At 39.9% G+C, this 24,667-nt stretch overlaps 1 protein-coding gene across 1 annotated transcript in view; it reads left to right on the top strand.

The window, feature by feature from the left end:
- Positions 1 to 24,667, top strand: part of GMDS (GDP-mannose 4,6-dehydratase) — a 427,214-nt gene that overhangs the window by 331,571 nt on the left and 70,976 nt on the right. Inside the window, exons 8-9 of the mRNA XM_032991929.2 lie at positions 12,042 to 12,160; positions 21,691 to 21,787. Of these exons, the coding sequence (XP_032847820.2) occupies positions 12,042 to 12,160; positions 21,691 to 21,787 (216 nt within the window). The remainder of the gene's footprint in view (positions 1 to 12,041; positions 12,161 to 21,690; positions 21,788 to 24,667) is intronic.

Here is a 24,667-nt window from a genome sequence, read left to right as displayed (position 1 = left end):
TCCCACATGGTCTCATGCTTCAGTCATTTTCTCTGTGCTGGAAAGGGGAAGAGTACTAAGTGAGGAGGTTTAATAATAAGTTTAGTTGTTGCATCAAATGGTGAAACAATAGCTTGTTTCCTACTTGGATTTACAGCCACTTCTTGGGTCTGATGCAGAAAATGCTGCAGTGTCAGAGAGTTACTAACACCAACATGAACTACAGGTCCCACCTTCCTCACTTTTACATTGACAGGCTGTAGAAAATAATGAAAATAATCTCATGTGAAGTCAGAATCAGGCACCGTTTGCAGGATGAAACTCATTCCTATGGAAAAAGATTCAACTAATTTATTTTCAGGTTTCCCTCATTTATTGTGCAAAAGGGGAAATAAATAAATTTGCTGAAGGTTAGGCAAGGGAGAAGAAGACACCAAGAAACCACTGTAGCTTGCTTATTAGTATCTTGATTGCCTGAGTAGTTACCTCACTTATCTCTTGCATCACTACGGTAATGTGCAATATCTCAAGAAACTTTTATTTCATTGAGTTTTGGAATGTGTGATCTAACAATAATTTCTGTGTGCTCTCATGGGTTCCTTTCTTTTTCAGTTCATTTTTTAATTAGTCCAAAACTAGTCATTATTAAAGAAGAATGTTTGTATTCACACCTTTAGAGGGGAAAATACCCTCCCATTTTTTACTATAAAAGTACAAGCAAAAGCATCTAATTCTACAACAAATAATGCACTTCATCATGCAATGTCTGTGCTACCCTTAACTTTCTTACTGCACTCTAGCTGCATAAATATTATCACTCCAGGTTCACAGATGGGAAAATTTAGGAGGTAAGATTAAATGCTTTAGTCAAGGCCACAAAGAGAGTCATTGTCACCACTGAGACTGGGACACTAGAGATGGTGTCTGCTCATCATTTACTTTGACCAAACTGAAACCAATAAACAGGAGGGACCTAAAGCTGGATCCATGCAATCAAATCATAGTTTATAGTATAGCTATTAAAATATATATATATGCACAGAGCAGAGAACTGTGTTTATGTGAAATATGTTTCAACAGTTGACTTATAAATCTCTGAGAAGGAAAAAAAAAAAAAACAAACCCAAACTAGAGACTTGCACATGGAAACCAGCACATAAGGGATGATAATGTCATTGTGGTGATAAATCCATTGTGTTCTACAATTACTCATGCCTATGCCACTGTTATTTGCCTGAAAACAGACCTCTGGCCCTCACCAACTAATGCTTGTGGGAACATTGTTCCCAGTGTCTGGCCTGTGGGGGTTATTCCAGCCTTAATGGCAGAATACCTAGTGTGTGTAGAGTCTCATTCATGTCCACTGGGGAGGGAGGGCCCTTACTTTGTCTGGATGTGATATGAGCAATGACTTCTGACGTGCATGTACCAGAGATTTATTGCAAGCAAAAGTTGAAGTGTGATAATGCTACTGGGGTATTCTGTAATAATATGGTAAAACACTTGTCAGCACTTCATCTCAGGCAGTGAAAGTCAATTGTATATGCTACACAGAGACAGATAAAAAACATAAGTATACTTAAAACTTCATATGGTTTGCATTTTTCGTAACAGCTCTCCTGACTCTAATATAAGACAGGTTTTAATTTTGTTTTGGGTAAGTGGATGTGCTTACAGTCTCACACCCACAATTCCATGGCTTTAAATAGAATCGCTCCCAGGGTGCATAAAAGAACACATGCTGTTATGTGAAGGATTTATCCAGGATGCCAGGACTGTATTTACTGCTGGGAACAAACTGAATAAAATTTTCTATTCCATTTTGACACTAGCCCATGGAGAGCAGCCATATCTACGGTTTTAATGCAGACCCTTGCATTTCCCTGACTTAGGATTCGGTACAACTAACCACGGCTGCAGAAGTAGTAATTACTAATGACAGTGGAATCAGAATGACCAGAACAAGCCAAGAGAAGGCTAATGTGAAGTGCCCTCCAAATGTATTTTTGAGCGTGCTTAAAAGAAATCTTCTTATTGCCTTTTCATATCTGCACTGCACAACCAGACTTCTAAAATATGTCCTTTGGTTTGGGGGACTGTTTCACGATTTACTTTTTCTCCTGAAAGTCCCATGCCCCAATTTGAGATGGAGTAGACCATGAGCTGGTATCCGACCCTGAGCATGCAGAAACTTGGTCAGAGCAACAGTAACACTAATGCAGTGGCAGCGAATCTGTGAGGCAGATCCCTCTGTCCTAGGGCTTGAGTTAAAACCACCAGACTCTTTGCATAAGCTGCTGTATCACATGGTGGTGGTTTTGGGTACTGTTGGCCTAAAATTGAACTTATGACATGAGGTAAAAATAAAAAGGAAAATAAATCCCTCTGTATTGCATTACCGTATCCCCGAGGCATCAAGGTTGTGCTCTTGTCTCTGTCTGTACTCAACCGCGAGAATTTAGCATCAAATTCCAAAATGTTGTCACCTGAGTTCTGGTAAAGGAAAAGGTTCCACGGAACCAGGAAAGGGATTACTTTAGCATCTTGATACTTTTTCAGGTGACTTTTTACCTTTTATAGTTAGTAAAACTGCTTAGTGTGCATTTTTAACACTGTCTCATAAGGAATGATGACGTGATGGTGAAAATCTTTTTTTTACTTCCAACTCCAATGGACTGAAAACTGGAATGAAATCAGCAGATTAAGTTTAAATGATATGTTAAAGGTTGCACGCTCATTATTTACACAAATTATTCAGAGAAGGTTAACTCTGATTTTATAAGAAACGTGTAACATCATTTGGAAACCGGTAGCAGTCTGAGGAGAAAATGCCTTAGTGTTCAAAAGCATGAAACAAGAATTCTGTAAATCTAGGGGAAGAATGTAAATTATAAAATAGAATTCAGGATAATTTTATGTTATTACCTCACTCTCCCTATTTTGCTTTTAAAAATAACACTGTTCATAAATTTTATCTCAGTGCTCTTGCTTTGTTACTTTTGCTATCTTAAAAGCTTTCTCCTCTTCCTTCCCAATTATACTCTCAAACATGTATAAACATTATAAAGTACTGATTTATTATCTCTGAGCCTATCTGCCTGTGCTCTGGCAGTTCTCTGCTGCTCTTAGCACTTTTTTATGGTACTACTAGCGGTTTAACCTGAGTCAGGGCTGTCTTCTGGATAGGCACTGGGCAGATCCCTGCAGACCTACAAACCTTGAGTGGAGAAGCTGGCAGGCTGAAGAGGCAATGTTCACAAATGGGAGGACAGGAAATGAAGATTTGGAGAGAGAAAGTAATCGCCTGGATCATGGTATAGATAACAGCATTTTTGATTGCATGGAGATCAGTAGTACTTCTATCCATAGATCATGCTGCTCCTCGGATCCCCGTCAAAAGGCGCATGTCAGCTTGTGCTCAGCCGTAAGTGTCTGAGCAATCCAGGAGAGAAATAGGAGGCAAACAGGTGTCAGAAGCACGAACCAGGATCTTTTTATAGTCAAACGTTGCACTGTAAACATTTTGTGATCAGTATCTACATTGTGATCATTATTTGGGGGCTGGTTGTTTTGCTCCAGTAAACATGCCAGTCCTTGCCTTGAAAGCCTAGTCTGTTTTCTTGTGGTTAGATCGTGGCCCCAACCAGTCCTTCCTGGCATGGGGCCCTAAAAGTGCTCTGCCCTCACCGCAACCTGGGTACAACCCTTTACTTTAGCAGTGAGTAATCCTGTCAAATGGGAGTCTGCTTCTTTGTGAAGAGGTATTTTGTCTTTCATTCATGTAAAAATAGCAGGGAAAATTAATTCTGGAAGGGAAAAAAAAGGGGGGGGGAAGTGGGTCAAATATCTTTCAGAATTGTCTGCTAGGTGGAGCCTGGGAAGCATGTATTTGTTCTATAGTCTTTTCTAGGTAATACAAATATGAGTGCTTAAAACTTACACGTACTTTCTGTAATTCAAATTTTTCTCATTTTTCTCTGTTTACCTTTGAGTTTCTTTCCCTTTTTTCTTAAACAGAATTTAAGGCACCCTTCTTTTATCAATTGTGATAATATCCTCCAAAATTAAAATGAAAGAAACATAGCATATATGCATCCTTTCTGTATCTTTTCATTTAAATTACTTTGTGTCACACATGTCACTTCCAATTTAACCATTTGAAGAATAAACAAACCATTGTGGACCTAAAAATCTGTCCAAATTTTTTTGGCAGGAAAAAAGGACTATATTAATTTTCATTGTTGGTGAGGTTTCCCAACAAGCAGCTTCACTGTTTCTTTTTTGCCTCCAGCTAGCAACTAAAGATCAGTTATAAAACTGTATACAAATACTTCCATGTATTGAAAGAACAATATTTTGACACTCAGTGACACAGGGGAAAAAAAAAATAAAAGAAGCAGTAATCTAGATAACACAATGAGAACTTTGTGTTCAACGGAGGTGCATGTGAGAAACATCGTGTTACGTTAACAGGGAAGGTTGACCTTTAAAGGTTTATCTGAATTATAATTCTTGTGGTTTTTCTTAATAAAACTGCCTACTAAAGTTTCATGAGTCCTCCCTGAGATCTGTAAAACAATTGGCCTATCTGCTTACAAGAGAAAAGTTAGATAGTATTTCCTAGTATTCCCCACAGATGTGAGGGCTTTTGTTTCAGAAGACATTGATATTGTTTTCATTCAAGATGCTCCACAAAGATTATCAGGTATTTTATTATCTTAGTAAGTTCATAATTGTTGGATTATTATCTTTAAATATATCAACTATTCTCTTAACTTGAAAGAAAAAGATCATGGATCTGAACACAGTTCAGCTCTGAACAAGTTCACATCTATAACCAAACCGTAGGATTTGACTAAATCAGCAAGCATACTTCAAATTGCTTCTGTGGCAATTTATCAACTGTAATTTTCAAAATCTGTGAGAAAGTTGATAAAATAAGTCCCGACATATTATCTCTGTAACTATACCCTAGGAGACTTCTGATATGTATATTGTTAAAAGTGATTTTTGTTGTTTGTTTACTTTCTTGGGATTCTTAAGGTAAATTTGCCATTGTTTTTTGTCAAATGATGTGGTTTTCCTCTCAGAGGAAAATGGTTTTATCTTGAATCTGTTCTCATTTTATACCTTTTCTGTCAGTGATGTAACTGTCTATGGTTTGCAAACATTGCTTTTCTAAATGGAAGCAGCAGCCATGTCATAAGTACTCAGTGTTTCCTCTGCGTGAGTAGAAAAGACAACGCTAAAGGAAAAGCTTTGTACACAGACATTGGAGTCCTTATGTTCAGCATTACACTGTTAGGGAAGAAGTATATCAAAATGTATTTAAACTGATGAGATCTGATAGATTCTTAAATGGTGTTCAGAAGGGGTTTTGCATGAATGGAGGTTCCTTGAGCAAAAGATCTTGCACCAACACTGTGATTTTTAGTGATCTGAGAAAATAGGATAACCACTCTTCAAGGGTAAGGAAGAGGCATGTGTCCTGCACTTCTTGGGCAGTACTTCTTTTGCTCTAGGTTTCGAGAGACGGTTGAGCTTGTGAAAAGTTTCACTTTTTGTTGCAATAATAGACAATGGCCTCAGTCATGAACTTCAGTTTGCCTTTCAAAAGCAAACTGTAGCAGCATAGTAAGGTTCCTGCTTATTAGGTGTGCACCCTTACTTTTTAAGTAACTGAGGAGGAAGGGTTGCATTTTAGGGGAAAAAAAGCATAGGCGCACATTCATTATGCATGCTTCCATGTTCCTGCTGTCACTGGCTTCTTGGGAGTATCAGCGTGCCTGGCAGCACATCCCTGTGGTTTTCTTTGGCAAGAGTCTCCCTGCCATACTTGCCCTGCCTTATAACATCATCAGAAACAAGCACTAAAGCAATAGTCATTACTTAGACTGAACTCCCATTGTGGCAGGGAGCATGGGATCATACTCAATGCTTTTTCTGTTGGCTTTCAGGCAGAGGCAGCTTACACTTTACCCTGATCGCAAGATTTTTTTTTGCTGCACTTGAGCTTCATTAGTGTCTTTCAGACATGGGTGCTGTGTCCCTATTGTGTGCAGAACATGCGTAAGGAGATTTTTTCCCCTCTGTTGTGTATTATATGTATGTTTCACTGTCTCTTTATATAATCTCCTTATATAACACACTCTCATGCCTACCAGGTACACCCAGTACACACCTACGCTTTTAACAGTTGCAGAAGTCAATTAGATGTGGGTGACTCAGACGGCATAGCACCTTTTCTGCCTTCCCTGCCCCTCCAGAAGTACATAAATAGATAAACTGGAAGGCAGTCTGTGTTCAGAGCTCTGAGTCGATGTCCCCAGTCTCACTTTTCTAGGACACGATCATCAATTGTGGTCATTTCTACATCAGCTTAAGAAACCACAGCCAGTCAGCTGGGTTGTGTCAGGAGGAGCCGGGTGATGGCATCTGGAACTGCTTCACATCCAGGCAGGCAGGAAGTGCGTGGGCATGACATCTCCCCACGTCGCGCAGCGCAGAAGATGCCGAGCAGCTTCTTTCCATGCCAGTGCAACTGAGTTGGGACAATGCAGAGGGGGAAGTGATACAATAGCCCTGTCTTTTGTGTCACAAAGGGAACAGTCCCTCATGATGCATGCAGGAACAGCAGTCATGCCAGCCCTTTGTGCTCGCCATATGGGGAAAAGGCTCTCCTTTGCTGCCACATCACTGTAAAGGCTCATCATGCTTTGGCCCAAAATGCTCAATTCTCCTTCTCAGTGGTGACCCCAGCAGGACAGCTAGGTTTGGGATCACTGGAGAGTACCATGTCCAACCCACTGAATTCTTCTGCCCACTTCTAGACAATAGAATATGGAATATTGTAAAGGCAGAATTTCTATAAATGGTGATAATGTACTCTTGGGGCCCTCTGGGTGGTAATGTTTTCTGGCTTAGTCAGAAATTGCTCCCTAATTGTTGACAGCCTTGAGGTAACCCATGCCCTCCGCAAGTGATAAGTAAGTAGAGCTAGACGTTCACCAGTCTCTGCTTCTTTGTCTCTGAAACACACGGACAATGCACCCTGCATCAAGCTACAACTATCTGTTCCATCTCCTAAAGTAAACCTTACTGATTTGGTTTCAGTGTGTGTGTGTGTGTGTGTGTGTGTGGCAAATACAAAAAAGTCAGAAGTTCTCTGCATAATACCTAGAAATATGTACAAAAGATTCTTCTGACAGTATAGGGCTTGGAAAAAAACACTGTGTAATGGTGCCGGGCAATAGTAATTAGTACCAACAGGAACATTTTCCATTTATCGCATTTTGTCTGTTCAGTCATATCTGGTTTGAGTCTTGCATTGGATGAGACATAAGAAAAGACTTTACTCATTCTCTTGAAAAATCATCTTTTATTTCTAGAGCAGAAATCATCAGTTGTACTTTGAAGTATCAGAAAGTTGGATTTGTATTTCTTTTTTCTCTTAAACGGGCAGATACCTGATTACAAGCCCATTTTAACAATATACAGTGCTAGAGCAGACAGTGAAAGAAAAGTATCAAATATATAGAGTTAAACATAACCTCAACTACTGAGTCTTCGTTATCCATGGATGACAGCCCAGTTAATAAATGTTTTCTCACTGGGCTTCTGGACTGGAAGTTAATGGTGAAACACATCTACAACATACTCCAGATGCTCCAGACAAGCAGACATATCACAACCATAACGACAGTGGCATGCACAGAATGTACCTATATGGGGGTTGTGTTAGTCCAGCTTGGGTTTTCTCCTTCACTAGCCCAGGTGCAAACACTATGTGAGCAAAGAAATTTGGTCAGGGAGAAGAGTGGTTCATGTTTTGGAAACGTTGCTTGAAAATGGTGCTTACTACTGGCAGCGGTTTATATACAGAAAAGGGAAAAGGGGAAGGATGAAAGAGGAAAGATTTTGGCAGAGGCTGTAGTTCAGGCATGCAGAACAGATATCCTAGTCCACATAATCATAAAAGTGTGTCCGCTTGCTAGACTTGCTACGTATCTCTCCCCGGTTAGGTTTCTGTCTTTAAATATAAATGACATCGTATTGCCTTTAGACTTTGTGAGTCACTAGACCAGAGCCAAAAAGAATTCAAATATGAAAAATATGTTTTGTTACATTTGCCATTAAAGGAACAGTCTTATTCTAAGAGAGCTGAAGCCTGAATTGTTTCCATACTAGTTTTCCTTTTCAACATTTGCCCACATTTTGTTAACTGGATTGCGCAAAAATTAGGGAGAGGGTGGCAGAACTAAACACAAGTTATTTCTTTACTTGCTGTCAGACCATCCAAAAAAGCCTTTACAAAGAAATACAAGAAAATCCACGATTCTCCATTCCTGCATCAGAAAAATTCCTAAAATATATGACCTTGCAATGGTTAAAAGATTGCCAAGAGCCAAAGCTGGGCAATGTTTTTATCCCAGTTCAGCCATGTCATGGGTCATGTGGTTCAGCATGTGAACAGGAAGGTGAGAATGGGTGAACTTTTGCCTCAGTTGTGCAGTCCATCAGAGAATAAATGGAGCAAATCACTCTGCAGCTGTATCGGGAGGTGAACGGCTGAATACCTCTCACACAGAGGCCTTTGTGTTCTGGACATGATCTAGCATTATGATGGGACGCACTAGGCTGAGGCTTTGTAGCAATTACTAACCCATTATCACGCTAGAACATGAGATCATTTATCTTCTAATTCAGAGTGTCACCTGTTCTTCATTTGCCAGTCAATAACCATTAATTACTTTCAGTGGAAATTTAAACAAAGCTTTTCCCCTCTGTTAAAACCAGTAAGCCATTCAGTAATGACAAATAAACCTGGAGCTGTATCTCCCCCTTTCCTCTCATTCTCAGCCCAGCGTCTGGTACAATATGAACTTTTAAAGGAAATACCTAGAAATTGATAGGTCAAGGGCCTTTATTAGTCTGGTGTGGGGGGAAGCACATTCCTGGCACTTGCTGTAGGGAAGGCATATAGAGCTACTGCTTGTACGCAGATTTCTCATTGGTTGTCACAGGCTGTACCTGTGGAAATAAAGATTTGAATGCAGAGCTTGTTCAAAGATTTTTCTGTCTTCTGGCTTGCCTTTGTGTTTTTTTACAGACTGTTCATGCAGACCCATTCAAAGCAACGGCATTTGGTCACCTTCCTCAAAGCAAAACAGAACTATCGCTTGCTTTGTAATTTTTAGCATGCTCATTTTTTTCATACCTGATTTGATTGAGGTAATTGTAAGTGCCAACAATTGCAAATGCCAGAAAAAATAAAAGAACCAGCAGTGATAGATGCTCAAGTAATCATTAATCTAAACATTCTTTCCTGGTAGGAGTTGAGGCAAAAATTGCTTTTAGCAATTCTATCTGCATTGTTTGATTGTTGCTAAGTTGATCCTGTAGAAATTTACTGCAGTTTAAGTTGTATTTCAAAGCTGGTGGTTGCTTGCTCTTTGAAATGGTAAACAAGAATTGATATATCCAAATGCATAAAACTTGATGGGACCAATTGTCAAAGGCTTTTTTTCTGTTAGTATTTTGTAGCTGTCTCCTTCAATGTAGTGCATGTTTTAGAATAAAGAGAAACTTCCAATGCGATTTTATATTAATACACAAACTTAATGTGTAAATATTTTAAATACTCACTGGATTGTTGAATGTCTCAGCATAAACATCTGCACTAAAATTGTGTCCAATGAATTAAAACACTGAGGTGTTTAAAAGTGAGGGATGGCAAAAAAAAAATAGTCTGATCCAGCTTCTATTTAGACAAACTAATGCTACTTTAGAAAAGTGCGTAGTAAAGAACATGTCCTTATGCTAATACCGCATATTCGATCAACCTACACGGCATCTGGGGTGTGGGGGGGTAATTTTTACCAATAAATGAGGCTTGATTGTTACATCTCTGTCAGATGTAGCTTACTCTACACTGCTGTGTACATTTCAAACAAAGAAAGGCAAGACCTTGAATTCATCAAGTACAGAAAACATACAAAGTCAGGAGAACCACTATGAATTCTGACTCTGACTGACTAGAGTGACTGATCTTGGAAATCCTTATTCACTCAAATAGTGCCTTCTCATATGAGGAACCTTGCTGTTTTCAGTTGGGCTGCTTAATGAAAGCTGAAGGTCTGTGAAATCAGGGACTAGGCTAGGAGAACCAGAACTATCAATTACTTATCTTAGATATTTCTTTTACCTTTCTGTGAAGCTGCTACTACTGTGAATCCTGCAAGCTTGTTCAGTCATGAAGAAATAGGAGTTGGTGATTTATGGTGACCTCTTAAATCAGCAGGGAAACCCCAATGTTCCAAGAAAACTCATATGAGAGATACGAGTTAAGACATCTCCTCCCCACAAGAGAAGTTTCATCAGCCAGTCGGGTATTTCTGCGTCATTGGCTAGGATGTTCAACCCTGAAAAGGAAAAATAAAGTTGCTGTCATTGTCCTGCCCAGCAGGTCATATCCCTAAAGCACAATTAATGTCAAGGACTTACACAGCAGTTGCCCAAAACCCAGCCTTCCACGCACGTTCAAGGAGCAAAACGGTTCAAAAGAAAAATGTTAATAAAATCTTGACAAAACTTTGGAAGATGCATAAAATAATAACTGGGAAGAAAAATGACTTGCAGATAGAACCATTTCAGTGGAATGTATCGCCTTGCTATGCGGGACACTGATTTATTAAGAATGGGGGGGAAAAATTGAATATTTCAGGTGGTATTTACCAAGAGAAACTGAGCTGTCCCAAAGCTTTTATTAATCTGATTTGCAGAGTATCCACTAGCATCAAGGGACCTACTAAAGTTGTTTTCTTTAAAGCTGATGTGAAGAGGTCAATGCAAATAGCGTTGTGGATTACACTGTGAGATGATGACAGTCCTTTTTACCATATGGAGAGAAAGTTGAATTATTTTGTTTTCCTTTTCTGGTTATTTATTAAATGAGGATCATGCCATACAGGTATTCCCTTTTCCTCTCCAAAGGAAATGAGGTGCTTACATCATTTTGATTGATCTGAAGTAATAATTATTCTGTCCGCCTACAGCTCCTAGGCAGTCAAATAGTCCAGTCGCTAGAGCAGTGTCTTGCTCAGAAAACTGAAATGTACCTGCCGTGATACCTCAGACAAGTCACACATGTCTTTGCGTGCCTCTTTTTCCATCTGTTTTCATGCTGACCTAGCTGGCTAGCCCTCTGAGATGGTGCTCATCCATCGTTCCTTGTTTGTGGGAGGGGACTCTATGAAAGACATTGCTGTGGGAAGTAAACCTGTTCCCCTGAAATGCAAATATGTTGACAATCCCATGAAGTTTTGCTTCAAAATCTATTGCGATATTTGCTGCTGCACAAACAGTTCTCTGAAAGAGATGCTGATGGTTGTCTCAGTTTTCTACCAGTGTTTTCTGTGTTCCTGTGTCAAAAGAAATACTTTCTGCTACAGTGATTTAATATGTAACATTCAGCACATATTCAGCAGAAAAAACAGATTAATTTGGTCAAACACAGTGTTGAATCTTCTTAGTTACCTTTTTAATTACTTACTCTTAATTAAAATATCAGCTTGACCAAAACAAACGTGACAAAACAAAGAGCCAAAAGGACCCATATTTTCATGATTCAGTGTGTTTGACATTGTTCTATAACAGGCAGACAACAGCACTCTGGACTGAAACATTACAAAATTTTGTTCTTTTCCCCATATCTTTGTCAGTTTGTGCAGTTCTTTAAGCAAGTGGATCCATGCTCTTGAGTTCTAAACCAAGTCTCGGTGTTCAAAAGTAAACATATTAAAGTCTCCCCTGCAGAAACCCCTGCTGTGAAACAAATTGAAAATCAAATACAGCATTGTTTTCTATAATAAGAAATAATTGAACTCTTTTCAGACTTGCACTGAGCTGGTTACTAGTCACCATGTTAGGAAAGTGCTAATTTCCCCAGCTTGCGGTATGTGTGTATATGTGTAGTTGTTTCCAAATCAAAAACGCAGTAATATCATGTACCAAAGAAGCCACTCACACATGCACTGAATCTGACTCTGTGTGTGTTTCTGCAGGCCATGTGGCTGATGTTGCAAACGGATGAGCCCGAGGACTTTGTCATAGCCACTGGGGAGGTCCATAGCGTCCGCGAATTTGTGGAAAAGTCATTTAAGCACATCGGGAAAACCATTGTGTAAGTATGATAGCAGCCATGGGTTGAACATTTCTAGCCTGTTGCATTTGTTGTGTTACAGAGTATTGTTTCTCTACATTCTTGGTTTTTTCCCCTCACTTTCTAACTTTGTAACATGTGAGACATTCCGGGCATGAATGACCGCCAGAGCAGACATGTCGGGTGTTGCCCTCTAGATCATAAGAAAGAAATGTAGGCAGATACGTCTTAATTTTTTATTCCAAGTCTTCATTCTCTGTTCTCCCATTCACTCCCCACCTTGGGGGACAGATGCGCCTCCAAAGATGTTAGTACCAGGGTGCTGTTCATCAGCCTGCTGCAAGAAGTTTTTTCCCACCCAGTTATCTAATTTTGTGTCCCCAGATCCCCGCAGTCCCGCTCCTATCCTCTGCAATCTCAAGAGGTGACACCTGCCAACTTTGTTCTTCCTACGTGACAGCCCATCAGCCACACCACAAAGATTATGTAGCGGCCTACTCTACATTCCTATTAGCTCTTCTACTAAGCCATAAAAATGTTGAGCAGTGGGTGCAGAATGTTTACAATGCATATTCCACATAGTTTGATTGAAAATACAAAATTCCTTCTCAAGGCCATATAATAAAACCAGGATGGCTTGGTGAGCGCTTTCTGTAATTTATATTTTTATTGTTTATTATTTTTTCAATTTCCCTCCTTCTGTATCTTCTCTGGGCCCCATGCATCAACATACCGATCTCAGCTGGAAAAGGGAGAGGAAAGCCACAGGCTCTTCCATGACGCTAGCGCCAGGGCTGTTCCTCAGGCCATCAAAGTCACTTGTGCAGCTGGTGAACTTTTGACAGGGCCAATAAGTTTTACTTGGGAACAAAAACTTGACAAATTCAATAAATATGCAGAAGTGCACAGATATATACAATATTATTTGAACAGCCAGTGGGTGGCTGGGGAGGTAATAACATTTTCTCCTCAATGAGTTTTTAGTCTGGTTTCAATTTCTGGCATCAGCTTCCAGAAAAAATTCTGATGGGGGAGAGAGAGACTGTATAAATAAAATTTCTAGCCCAAAAGCTCAGTTTTGGGAATAAGTTTCTCTCCATATTTTTAGCATCTCTTGATAGCAAGATGTCCCATATACCTTAACAGTAATGAGGTTTGACAGGGTAAAGGGGAGATAGTAGAAGCTCTAGTAATTGCTTTGCCTTTCTTATTTTTTCTCCTTTTTCTATACTTTTGCTTCCTGTGTTTATAAGCTAATTCTCCCTAGTAAGCATTGATACAAATATGCTGTGGATTCAGTCGCTCCATATAAGCAAGTATTCTTGTCATTTTTAGAACTCTTTTGTGCCTGTCTAGTGTTGTTTGCAAAAGCAAGAATGAATGTTTGGTGAACAATTTTTTTTTTTAATTCTTATTACCTAAAATTAGAAACTGAAACATATAGGTCAGTACCTAACTGAATGTCTTCATTTGCAGCTGTTTGCAACATCACAGTTTCTTTTGATATCAGTAAATTTATCCATTAGTTTAAAATTAAACCCTCTGCTTTGGTGTTGGCCTAAGAACTCAGCATTTCCCAAGACTGACAGTATGTATTTTTGAGAAAGCAAATTAAACCCTTGAGAAAACCTAAATAAAAGAACAACAATTACACAAATAAAAGTGAAAGTACTTTTATGAATAGCTTCTGTTATAGAGAGGATATTAAAGGCTTAGTTTAGATTTAGTTGGTCCTAACATACAACGTTTTGTGTCCCATTTGTTTAGTTTTTTGCTCACATATGGCTCCATATGGTGGACTGCCTATCATTCATGTTGGTGATTACTGCGGTGTGTGTTTGGATTGAATCAATCAGTCACAAATTTCTCTCTCAGGGAAAATTTACGGTATGACTCCAAGTGATGAGGTAGGGCAGGTATTTTGTGTGTAAAAAGGCATAGTTGCATTTTTTTACTAATCAATAAAAGTAATGTTTGAAAATCGTACAAGAATCCAGATGACATCTAGTGACAGGGATTTTTAGGAACCTAAATCACTTCAAAAATGGGGCTTGGGCTACTAATCCCCATGGCTTTTCTGAAATTTTTCTTCACTGTGCATAAGTTATTAATTCCTTAAGCCATTTACAGGTGATGTATAAATAGCTATACATATGGGGATTGAGGTGACATTCTAAGTGCTAATGGTAGTTTTGTTGCTGATCATTTTGACAGTGGTGTAATTCTGATCATTTTAGATAAAGTCTAACCAGATAAACCAGCTATTTGTTCCCCTTACCCCCAGGGTGGGGTTAGTGTCACAACAGACCCACTACTCATCCCGTAGCCATCGTTCATCTTTCAAATTGCACTAGATGTAAAATATTTCTCAGGATTTAGAAAGTTTTGTTAAGAACTTCCATAATTTTTCTAGGTGTCAGCCTAGCCCATGCCTTTTCAGCACACACACACTCTCTCCTTAACCTCACTGGCTTCTTGGCCAGCAGGCTGGTAACCTCTCACATTGTTTGAAAGCCCCAAGGACTTTCTAATCCCACCTCCTCCAGTTTGAATATGACTTCTTCAGGGAGTAGCCTGCCAGCAAAATCCTCCCTTTTAGCATTTTGGGACCCCACTGGTGAGTCTCGTTGATCCATTTCTTTACAATTTATGACGCACCTAAGAACCAGCGCACAAGAGTGCAGTTGCTAAATGAGCTCCTGCGAGGATGACTGTTTTCTTCCCATCTCCTTTCCTCAAAGTTTGGTTGATCTGTTTAGTTGTTTGGGTTGGGCTTTTTTGCCTGGTTGCAGGTATTATGAATTTTTGCAATCTCAAAAACTTATCTGGGAAATTTCCAGCAGTCTTTTCCACTGGTGTAAGTGATGGCACAACTTCCCGGTATTGCTGTACAATGCGCTTTTCAAAATTGATGGAATGATGGAGTAAATGGCCAGGAGGGGTGTTGTAGCAAGCAGCAGTTGACAGAGCTCATAGCGCATCTGAGAGCACAGGGCACATGTGCAGAGCCTCTTAACCATTCCTACTTTGTGTTTTGGCAGAGAAAATTGCATATGTAACAAAGTCCTAGCTGTCACATCTTCATATTTCAGTAGAGTACAGGAAGAAAAGCAATCCTGGCTGCTCCATCAACCAACTAAAAGTATTTATTTTAATTTTAATTTTTTGTCTTCCTAACAATTCACATTAACTTATACAGCTGAAAATCCAGGACAGCCTAAAAATTCTTTCCAAGAAGATAGCATAATACTCTGTCATAGCCAGTCATTAACACATGTCAGGACTGTGTCTTCTAGCCAAAATAAGAGAGAAACTTTACTACATTTTTGTAACTAATGAAGTGTACAGATTCAATAAGACTGATTCTCTCTCTGAAATTTACTGTAAAGTGTACACAGAGGTTTATCTGTCTTGTGTGGGTTTTTTTCTTCTAACATTTCTTTTTGAAGGGAGAAATTTCAAATTATATTTATATAGTCCTCTGAATCATTCAAATTCAGTCCTTTGTACTAACAGGAAAGCCTCAGAGCTACAAATATTTTTCCCCTGTAAGGATTACACTTTTTTTCTTTTACTTTCCCTTCTACTTATTACTAATTAAGTAGTACTTGGGGGAAACACTTCCCGCCTATAATTTGAACTACAGCAGGGTAAACGAAACAGGCAAACGCTTGTCTTGACTAATTTTCTGTCATTAATCTTATTAAATTAGAACAGGATTGCAAAGATAGCCTGAAACCACTACAGCACTCAGAGTTCTTTGCAGAGTGCTACAAAGACTGTTGTCTGCAAATGTGGAAAGAAAAAAAGAAAAGGAAAAAAAAAAAAAAAAAACAACAACAAAAAAAACCTGTTCAAGCAGTGGAAAGATTTATTGTGTTTTTTATTAATATAAAAATACATGCACATTTGTTACAGAAATATTCATTGCTTCCAGGGTCAGAATTAATTCAGTAAAAATTAATGTTTTACTCTAGTTATTTGGCTCTACATACAAATTTTACCTTAACTAACATGCCAGTTGGTCTTATAAAAGATCACCCTAAGAAGAGGAAGTTTGCAGATAAGCTATAAGGTCTAATGAGGTGAACTACTAACAGAAGAGGAGCAGTGGCCTCTTCAGTGACAGAGATGCTTGAACTGAGATTGAACTGAGGGAGAAGGGGTTTTCTGGTTTGGTTTTTTTTTTTTTCCTTTTTACCTTCAAATGGAAGGTTGAGTTACAGACACACATAAGATTTGAAGGATTGCTGTAAAAATGGAAAGCCAACAATACACTAGTAATGGTGCTGTGGGGACGTCAAGAAGAGCCATCAAGAGTCATCATCAAAACAGCTGCTGTTTCCAGGTCTGGCTGGCCAGTGCTATGTGTTGTATTTAACAGCTCAGGAAAATCAGAAGCTTTCAGATGAGGAGGAAGGGAACAGAATCTCATATATAAAATGGAGGCATTTTGAAGAGTGATAGTTGAAAGGAACACAACCAAGTCAGTGAAAAATGTTGGCCTGGGTGAACCCGCATGAACAAGGGTCCTTGCTTAGGACTGCACCACTTCTATCACCATTCTCACTGTAGAGTATGTTTTAGGGGGGCATTTAACCCACCTCAGCTGGAGAATTAATTCTCCCAGCTGAGCAGGCTTTTATTACTTCTAATTGATACAAGGTTTTATCTGTAGGCAGACCAAATAACTGTTTCAGAACTCAAATTAAGGTTTGAAGACTGTAACAATTTAATTATCCGATTTCATACATCATAAGAGGTATGAGAGTTTCTCCTGTAGGAAGACTGGATGAGCATTAAATGTGGTGTTTCATGGGAAATTCCACCTTTCCCTCCCCTCCAAATGAAATTAAAATAATCCTCACAAAAGCAGTTTGGAAAAATATATGATTTTAGGTCAGCTGGACTGTTCCGTTTCTCTTCTAACCTCCTTTTAAAGAAAGCATAACTTAAAAATAATTTTTAAAGCCATTCTGAAAGAAAAAAAAAAAAAAAGAATTCCATTCTAAAAATGTCAAAGCATGTTTTATAGACATTATTAATATAAGTTTGTTTCAGGAAGACATTAATGGAACTTGCTTGAAACTAAAAATTTTCTGTCTGGAATGTTTTGATTTTCACAGCAGCTTTAATATGCTTTGAGAAAACATTTTCTTCTCAACACCAACATTCACAACTTGGAGTAATGGGATAAGAGCTTCAAAAGTTTTCCAAGGAACTGAAAAAAAGAAACAAAAAAAGTAGGGAGCCTAGTATGTATTCTTTTTAAAGTCTTGTAATGTGGGGAGTCACAATTCAGATTTTTGAAACTTGAGCTTGACAATTATGGGAATATAGTAACAACAATAGCGTTGTTTTAACTGTGTTCCTTTAGTGAACAAATACTGAAGACCTGATTCATCAGAGCATTTGAAAAAAATGTTTAAGTACAACACACTATGGTAGCATACTTGTGCTTTAGATTTAAGCACAGGATCATGGTTAAGCAATCCCTATATCCTTGGTTGCTTTGATGCTTCAGAGATGCTGGCCAGGTTGGTGGTTGAGTCGTTGGCAAAGGAACATACAAAGTGTCACATTTAAAGTTTCCGTGCAAAAGTTTACTTGCAAAAGACATTAATGGTCTGTCATATGGTGTCAGTTTTGCTGTTTATAAAGTGCCAGGATAGAATTAAGTGCTTTGGCTTAACTGTGTGTGTAGCAGCAATCAGGCCACAAATCCAAAAAGTCTACACAAATGGTATCTGAGTTTAGCTGTGGAGGAAGAGTAAAATTTTTCCTAAAATTTCATTTTTAATTAATTTATTGTTCATTTTCCAATGTGAAAATATTTTCTTTTGGCATATATTTGATTTAAATGGTGTAGGTGTACATAATAGTTTTATTTTCTGTAAAGAGGCTGAGCAGTTTTAGCTACTAGTGTTTTTGAATATTTTTTAAAATGCTATCAGTTCCGTTTCTATATAAAGATCAAGCAAGGAGATGAAATGTGCATGCTTGTTCAGTTTATCTGTGCTCCTGTGAAAGGTTTCCTTTTTAGTTGATTTCTTCACCACCTCAAAAATAAATGTACTTTGCCTTGTTTGCTTCTCAGTTACAGCCATTCAGACCATTTGGTCCATTGCAGTGCTATTCCCACACATCCCCCTCAATTACCCTGGCTCCCCTGAGTCCTCCCCTGCCCACCTCACACCCTACCAGGTGGGTACCCCAGCTCTTTGTCCTCAGAAAATCCTCTATACCTGTGGATGTTTCTATACCTTGTGGCTTGCTGTCTTACTGAATAGTTCTAGGAAATTAAAAATAACTGGAATCTCCAGAGTTGAAGAAGAAAAGGAGCATTCATCACTGCTGGTAATAAGTGTTATAACAGCAGTGATCTGCAGGTATGGAGCCTTAAATTAAATGCAGTCCATTCCTCTGTAAATCCAGAGTGTAAAAGCTCTTGAGGTGAAGAACCTTTCAAACAAGTAAACTTGCACATGCATTTGAAATGTGACTAACTTAGTTTTATGGAAATTTCTGAGATCAGTGATAGTAGTGGTATCCTTAGAGCTGGCAATGACTATCGTCCTAAGCAATCCCAAAACACCCACCTCCAACAGCGGGGCACTCGACGTGGAAGCAGAGATGCAGAGAGCATCAAACCCACTTTGTCAGCAGCAGACATGTGGTCTCGTGCATCCTTCTCCAGGTGCGGAGCGTTCTGGTGTATGACTGATGCCATCAGCCATGAGAGCAAACCCAACCTTTGCTTCAGTGAGAGGGTGAAGCTCCCAGGTGTGGGGCAGGCAGGGGCCTCTCTGTAGAGGCTGGTTGCCTGCAGGTTCTAGGACCAGTGCTTTGTGAAAAGCCTACATTAGGCCAGCAGGCACCTCTCTGGAAGCCCTGGGATTTGTCACCAGCTGGGGGTTGGGAGGATCTGCTCCCCATTCTCTGTAAATTTAGCCCAGCTCTGATTAGCCAAGCTTTCTTTAGCCAGGGATCCTTTGCATTTCCTCCAAGTTACACAAAGCTGTTTTCTTGCCTACTTGGTCCTCCGCCCTAAGGAGCACAAAGCTGAGTAGTCCTTGGGGCTGTAGCTATCTAAACCCACCACAACATGAGGGTTCCCCATGCCTCTTCCACCATGCTCATTCTTCAGGATAATCTGACATTACATTTCCCACTTGACAATTCTGCTGTTTGACTAAAAATTTAGGAAGGTTTGGGTGGTTTTCCTTTCCCTTCCCCTTTCCTTTCCTTTCCTTTCCTTTCCTTTCCTTTCCTTTCCTTTCCTTTCCTTTCCTTTCCTTTCCTTTCCTTTCCTCTTTCCTCTTTCCTCTTTCCTCTTTCCTCTTTCCTCTTTCCTCTTTCCTCTTTCCTCTTTCCTCTTTCCTCTTTCCTCTTTCCTCTTTCCTCTTTCCTCTTTCCTCTTTCCTCTTTCCCCTTTCCTTTCCCCTTTCCTTTCCTCTTTCCTTTCCTCTCCCTCTCCCCTAGAGGAAGAGGGGAGGGGGAGTTGGTTTGTGAAATGGATGCTTGGTCCTGGTGTCAGGCTGGCCCCCACACAATCCCTTTTATCAGTAGTATGGTGTCCCCAGCTGTGAACGCAGAGGTGCCAGGAGTAATTAGAAGTGCAGCTATCAAATGCTACTTTGTTCACAAAGAGAAGTAATTTTTTTCCCTTGTGAACTTTTCACATTACTGGTCTGAACAAAACGGGTGGAGATTTCTTCTTAAGCCATTTCTATTGTTATATAACTTTGATAGCGACATTAAGTGAGTCTTTACTGGCTCGGCTGAGCCTTCTGGAGCCTGTTGGGTGTTAAATGGGGTTCTCTGCTCAGTGACCTCCAACAACAACTGACGTCTCCTGATCTAAGCGCTTCCTGTTGTTTTACTGGTGACGGTTAGTTTTCTATTAAGCTCATTTGAGTCCTGCACATTTTTACCCTCTGCCCTTTAAAGGGAGGGACTAATGTTAGTTTTGGCTTCTGAATGAAAACTTCTCAGTTCAGGCTTCAAACAGAGCAACTGCGAAAGAGAAAGAAAGAAAATTTAAATTATAAATCATCTTTAGCATCATGACATGACCATTAACAACTGACTTCACTGTGACTATTATCTGTTGGAAATCATTTCAATGTGAAGTGTTCCCAATATCAAGCATCCTGCAGGCTTTGCTAGTCATCCAAAAGTCATGAGTTCTGCTTAAAAAATCATGGGATTTAAAAACTAGTAATAATGCATATTTGGTCTTTCCTTCTGCCTTTCGGTGTTTTAACCTTCATGGGTACACAGAGGTCACATTTTCAGACTTTCCTTCTTAGCCCTCAGGGCTAGTAACTCAAAAATGAAGGCTGAGATTGTCAAAAAATTAAATTCTTCTAGGAGCTTCGGGGGGGGGGGGGGGGGGGGGGGCAGGGTAGCAAGGAAAAGTCAAATTGGTGACAAAATCCCCAGAGCTGGCAGTACAATTAGTAAGTGGGAGGCAAAGGGCACTTTTCTTTCATTGCTGGTGATTGGGGCTAAATAGACTAAATCACAGTGATGATTTAAATTACATAGATTTTACTTAAGCACAAGACAAAGTAAAGAATTTCATCACTACATTTTTATGCCTAGCTGGTTCAGAGCCCCATGATACGTATTTAGAGACAAAAAGCAAAGAGGGGATGGAGTTTCAATCATAACTCTAGGCTTTGTGCATTCAGTGGATTAGGTTTGATGCACCAGTGTGCGTTCCTACATTGCTTTGAGAGGGAGAACTGTCCTCAGGCTTCCAGGCTGCAGGCTGGTCTCTCCAAAGGCAGAGCTAGTCACCCACAGAACTGTTCCTCTTCTGTTGCTCCCAAAATTTTAGACCAACACAGGTCTAAAATTTTGTTGCTGACAAAATGGTTCACTGCGCAACCAGATCACTTAAATTACAACAAATTGCAGGCTGTTCAACACATATGAAACTAATTTGGACAAAATAGCTGGCTTTCAGCTCACAGGTAGTAAGTGTTGTTTACAGTACATGTATGTGAACTACCGTGTTGAGCTAGGACTGAAAACTCAAGAACTGTTTTTGTTTTGTTTTTCCTAGTTAAGCACAAATTAAATTATGCAGCTTAATGCTATTCAAACAGAGCTTCACATCCATAAAATTAGCAGATTAAAGAGTTCCTGAAAGTATTGGCCAAAATAGAAAAATTAAAAGTATTTTAAGAAAACAATTTTTGAACCAATTCACAAATGAAAAGCCTCACTGTGATGTTTATTTGAAGATTTATGAGACATTCTGAAATCAGGACGTTTTATTTTCCCCTAGCATCATGTGTTTAATTTGGAAGTCCTGTATTTTAGGCCTTCCACTGAATCAAAAACCAAAACAAAGAGACTTCAAAAGCCATTGTTGCTCCATTCAAGTCTAAACTCTGCCTTTGTTCCTATAGCTAATGAGTTTATACTGTCCTGCAGGGAGGATTGACACCAGCCTCAAGTAAATGAATGCAGGCCAAATGTTAGTAAGATCAGAGCACTAAAGTAATTATGGGTTGATTAAATGTTTATCTTCTTTACAGGTGGGAAGGGAAGAATGAAAATGAAGTAGGACGATGCAAAGAGACTGGCAAGATTCATGTGACAGTCAATCACAAGTACTACAGGCCAACTGAAGTGGTAAGAAAATGCCCTCTCTTAGCTTTGCAAATGAATAATCCAATCACTCAGCCAATAAATTGCTGCATTTGGCCAGCAGTCTGTGAAAAAGGCTTAAATGCGCTCCTGCTGCCAGCTTTTAGAGCTCTAAATTAGCCTGCTTGTTGGCCCCCTCACAGCCAGCTACCTGGGAACAAGCAAGCAGGCAGCGCTGCCCAGGAGGAGCCGGTTTGCCCTGTCACAAAGATGCTGCTCTGCTTTGGTCACCCTCTCTGAACGGGAGAGGGGATGCTTAGGGGGCTGAAACATCACCTTATGGGAAACAACACAAAGTGTAAAACAACTTGTCCCTTCTGGTCTCAAACGGGTACATGATCATCTCTCTTCCAGCTGCAAGAAGGGAAAACAGAGGAAGGTGGGCACTAATAAGCTTGAGTTTTAAAGTGCCTCCTTCTGTGTCTTCATGACAGTGTTTCAACTCCATCCAGCAAGTATCCCCTGTTCAGCTTAGATCTTTGTAACTGGGTACCACAAAATGTCCAATTTAGAAGTGCACACATGCTTTGTTTTCTTGGGTGCTTTGCAGGGTCCCACTCGGTAAATGCTCATTTTCAGAACACACCTTTACTCCCAGGAATGCCTCAGTGAAGTCTGCCAGGGGTGCTCAATCAGCACACACTGCTGGCAGGACCGAGCCACTAAGCCCTGTGCTCAAGTCCCCTAATGAGCATGCTGGGAGAAGGAAAAAAAACAACAGTATTTCCAAGTCAGGCAGGATGGTGGCAATGCACAGAGATGGTACAGGACGGGCTCTGCTTTCTGGACACAGGGAACAATAGCCCCCAGTTGTACGATGTGGGAGTGGGTGTGCCCAGGAGAGGATGTTCTTGTCTCCTGGGGAGGATGGTACCAGCCCCACCGGCTGCTGATGCAGCATCGTCTGTCAGTCCGTCCGTTCAGATGTGCTGCCTTCAGCTGCTTGATTCAAGCAAGGTGTGAAGACAGCACCTTTGTCTTGACATGGATTGCAGGGTGGGAGCCGGGAGCTGTGTGTGTGGAAGTGGACATGGGCTCTAAAGTAGAAATTTAGAGGGGAATAGAGACTTTCATGTTATGCAAAAAAGGGCTGGGCCTGTGTATCAGAATCAAACGCTAGGAAGTCATTAAGAGCTGTCTGTCATTCCGTGCTTTGGTAAGGTGTCAGGATGATAAGGACGACACAGGGACAAAAGGACTTGCCAAACAGGAAAAGGACACTTGACTCAACAAGTCTGTGCTTTGTGAGACCCACTTTCCTGCTTTGTCAAAGTTCTTACTAACAAGTACATATTCATTCCTCAAAATTCCCGCATTGTATGTAGCTATTCTGAAGCCCTTGTTGTAGTTTCACCTTATTCATATGCTCAGACATTTTCTGCTGAAATAGTGGTGCCTGTGGTCTTCTCTTGGGAACACAATTTCTGGAGTTTAAATGCAGCTCACTATACACTTGTCTGTTTTGGGACAGTGCATAAGCACAGGTCCCTCAGAAATGTTCATGCAATTGCTAGTGGGTCCTTACCTGAGTATAGGTATGTATTCAAATGCAGAGTGGAATGTGGCCTTGAAATGGCACTGCATATAAACTCAGTAGATATCTGATGTTTATCTAAAATTATCTGGTCTGCTATAGGCCACCGTCCCTTGGGCTCTCTCTCTTCCACTGTCCCTGTCTTGCCTTGCATTTAACACAGTCCCTATTTTGTTCCTGTGGAACCCAAGAAAGCTGTGAAACTGCTCAAGCATGATCAAGATAGAGTCACAGAACAGGTTTTGAAGTACCTTTGTCTTAAGGAATATGCAGATGGACTGTAAGCAAACTCCTCTATGAAGAGAAGTGGCATGCACTTACAGCAATCAGTTTCCATTTTAGAGCATCTCAGGATGGGTACCCAGAATCACTTTCTCTTTTTTGAGTTCTGATTTTATTTCCATTCCTTATCAAAGACAGGCAAACTTCTGTTTGTTTCAGTCAGGGAATCACATCCGTGCAATTCCAAAATGCCAGACCAAAATCCAATCCATCATGAGAAAGCAAGGAAAAGCAATGAGAGAACAGAAATGGACTGATGGCATGTGTCCCCTCCAGCCACCCCCACCAAGACTGCTGAAGTCAAGGAAGCCTCAGGTTTACATTTTGGAAGGAGGCTTAGCCAGATCAGTTAACAGGAATTCTGCTGTTGAATCCTGGCTGACACAGCAAATCTGATGCTCAGATTCTCATGTCTTACTTGGAAATATTTCTATCTGTCTGTCTCTCTAAAATTTAACATGGTATTCTGGAAAGTGAAAATAAATATAATTTAATCTTGTGTACAGTCAGTTCTGACAGTGCCAATACATTCACTTGAAAACACATTTGTTTTCTTCAGTTAGTGATCCCTGGGGTCAAGGCCTCCCATTGAAAAGCTTAGCTGTACTGAAGAAGAAGCCTTGAAATGTGAGACTGTCTTCTGGTCAAACTAAGTAGACCCTTTGAATGCCTTGACTCTAAATCTCTTCACTCTGCTTTTGACTGCTTTGGGGCCCCCTGATATTTACTGGCCTTGGGAACTGTTCTTGCTAATGCTTCTAATGCCCGTCTCTCTCCTTCCCTCATTGCATCTTGCCAACTACAAATCCATCAGTATCATTTCTTTCAGCTTGTATTGAATTCATATCAGTACCTTTTCAGAACCTTTTTAATTGTCTGCAGAGACTTTAACCTGCTGCAAGGATTGGGAAAAAATAATTACCTCTGCCTTAAAATCAGGAGTTTTCACAGGAGCTTCATTACGAGTTTGCTTTTCATACCGAACTTGATACACTATGAAAGATGCTTTCACACATTTTGCAGGCTTTTTTGGCACATGGCTATTAAGG

Source organism: Tyto alba, unplaced genomic scaffold, assembly GCF_018691265.1.
Source record: "Tyto alba isolate M040663 unplaced genomic scaffold, T.alba_DEE_v4.0 Super-Scaffold_48, whole genome shotgun sequence".
Lineage (NCBI taxonomy): Eukaryota > Metazoa > Chordata > Aves > Strigiformes > Tytonidae > Tyto > Tyto alba.
Note: the sequence above shows the minus strand (reverse complement) of the source record. Positions and strands in the feature narration are given on the sequence as shown.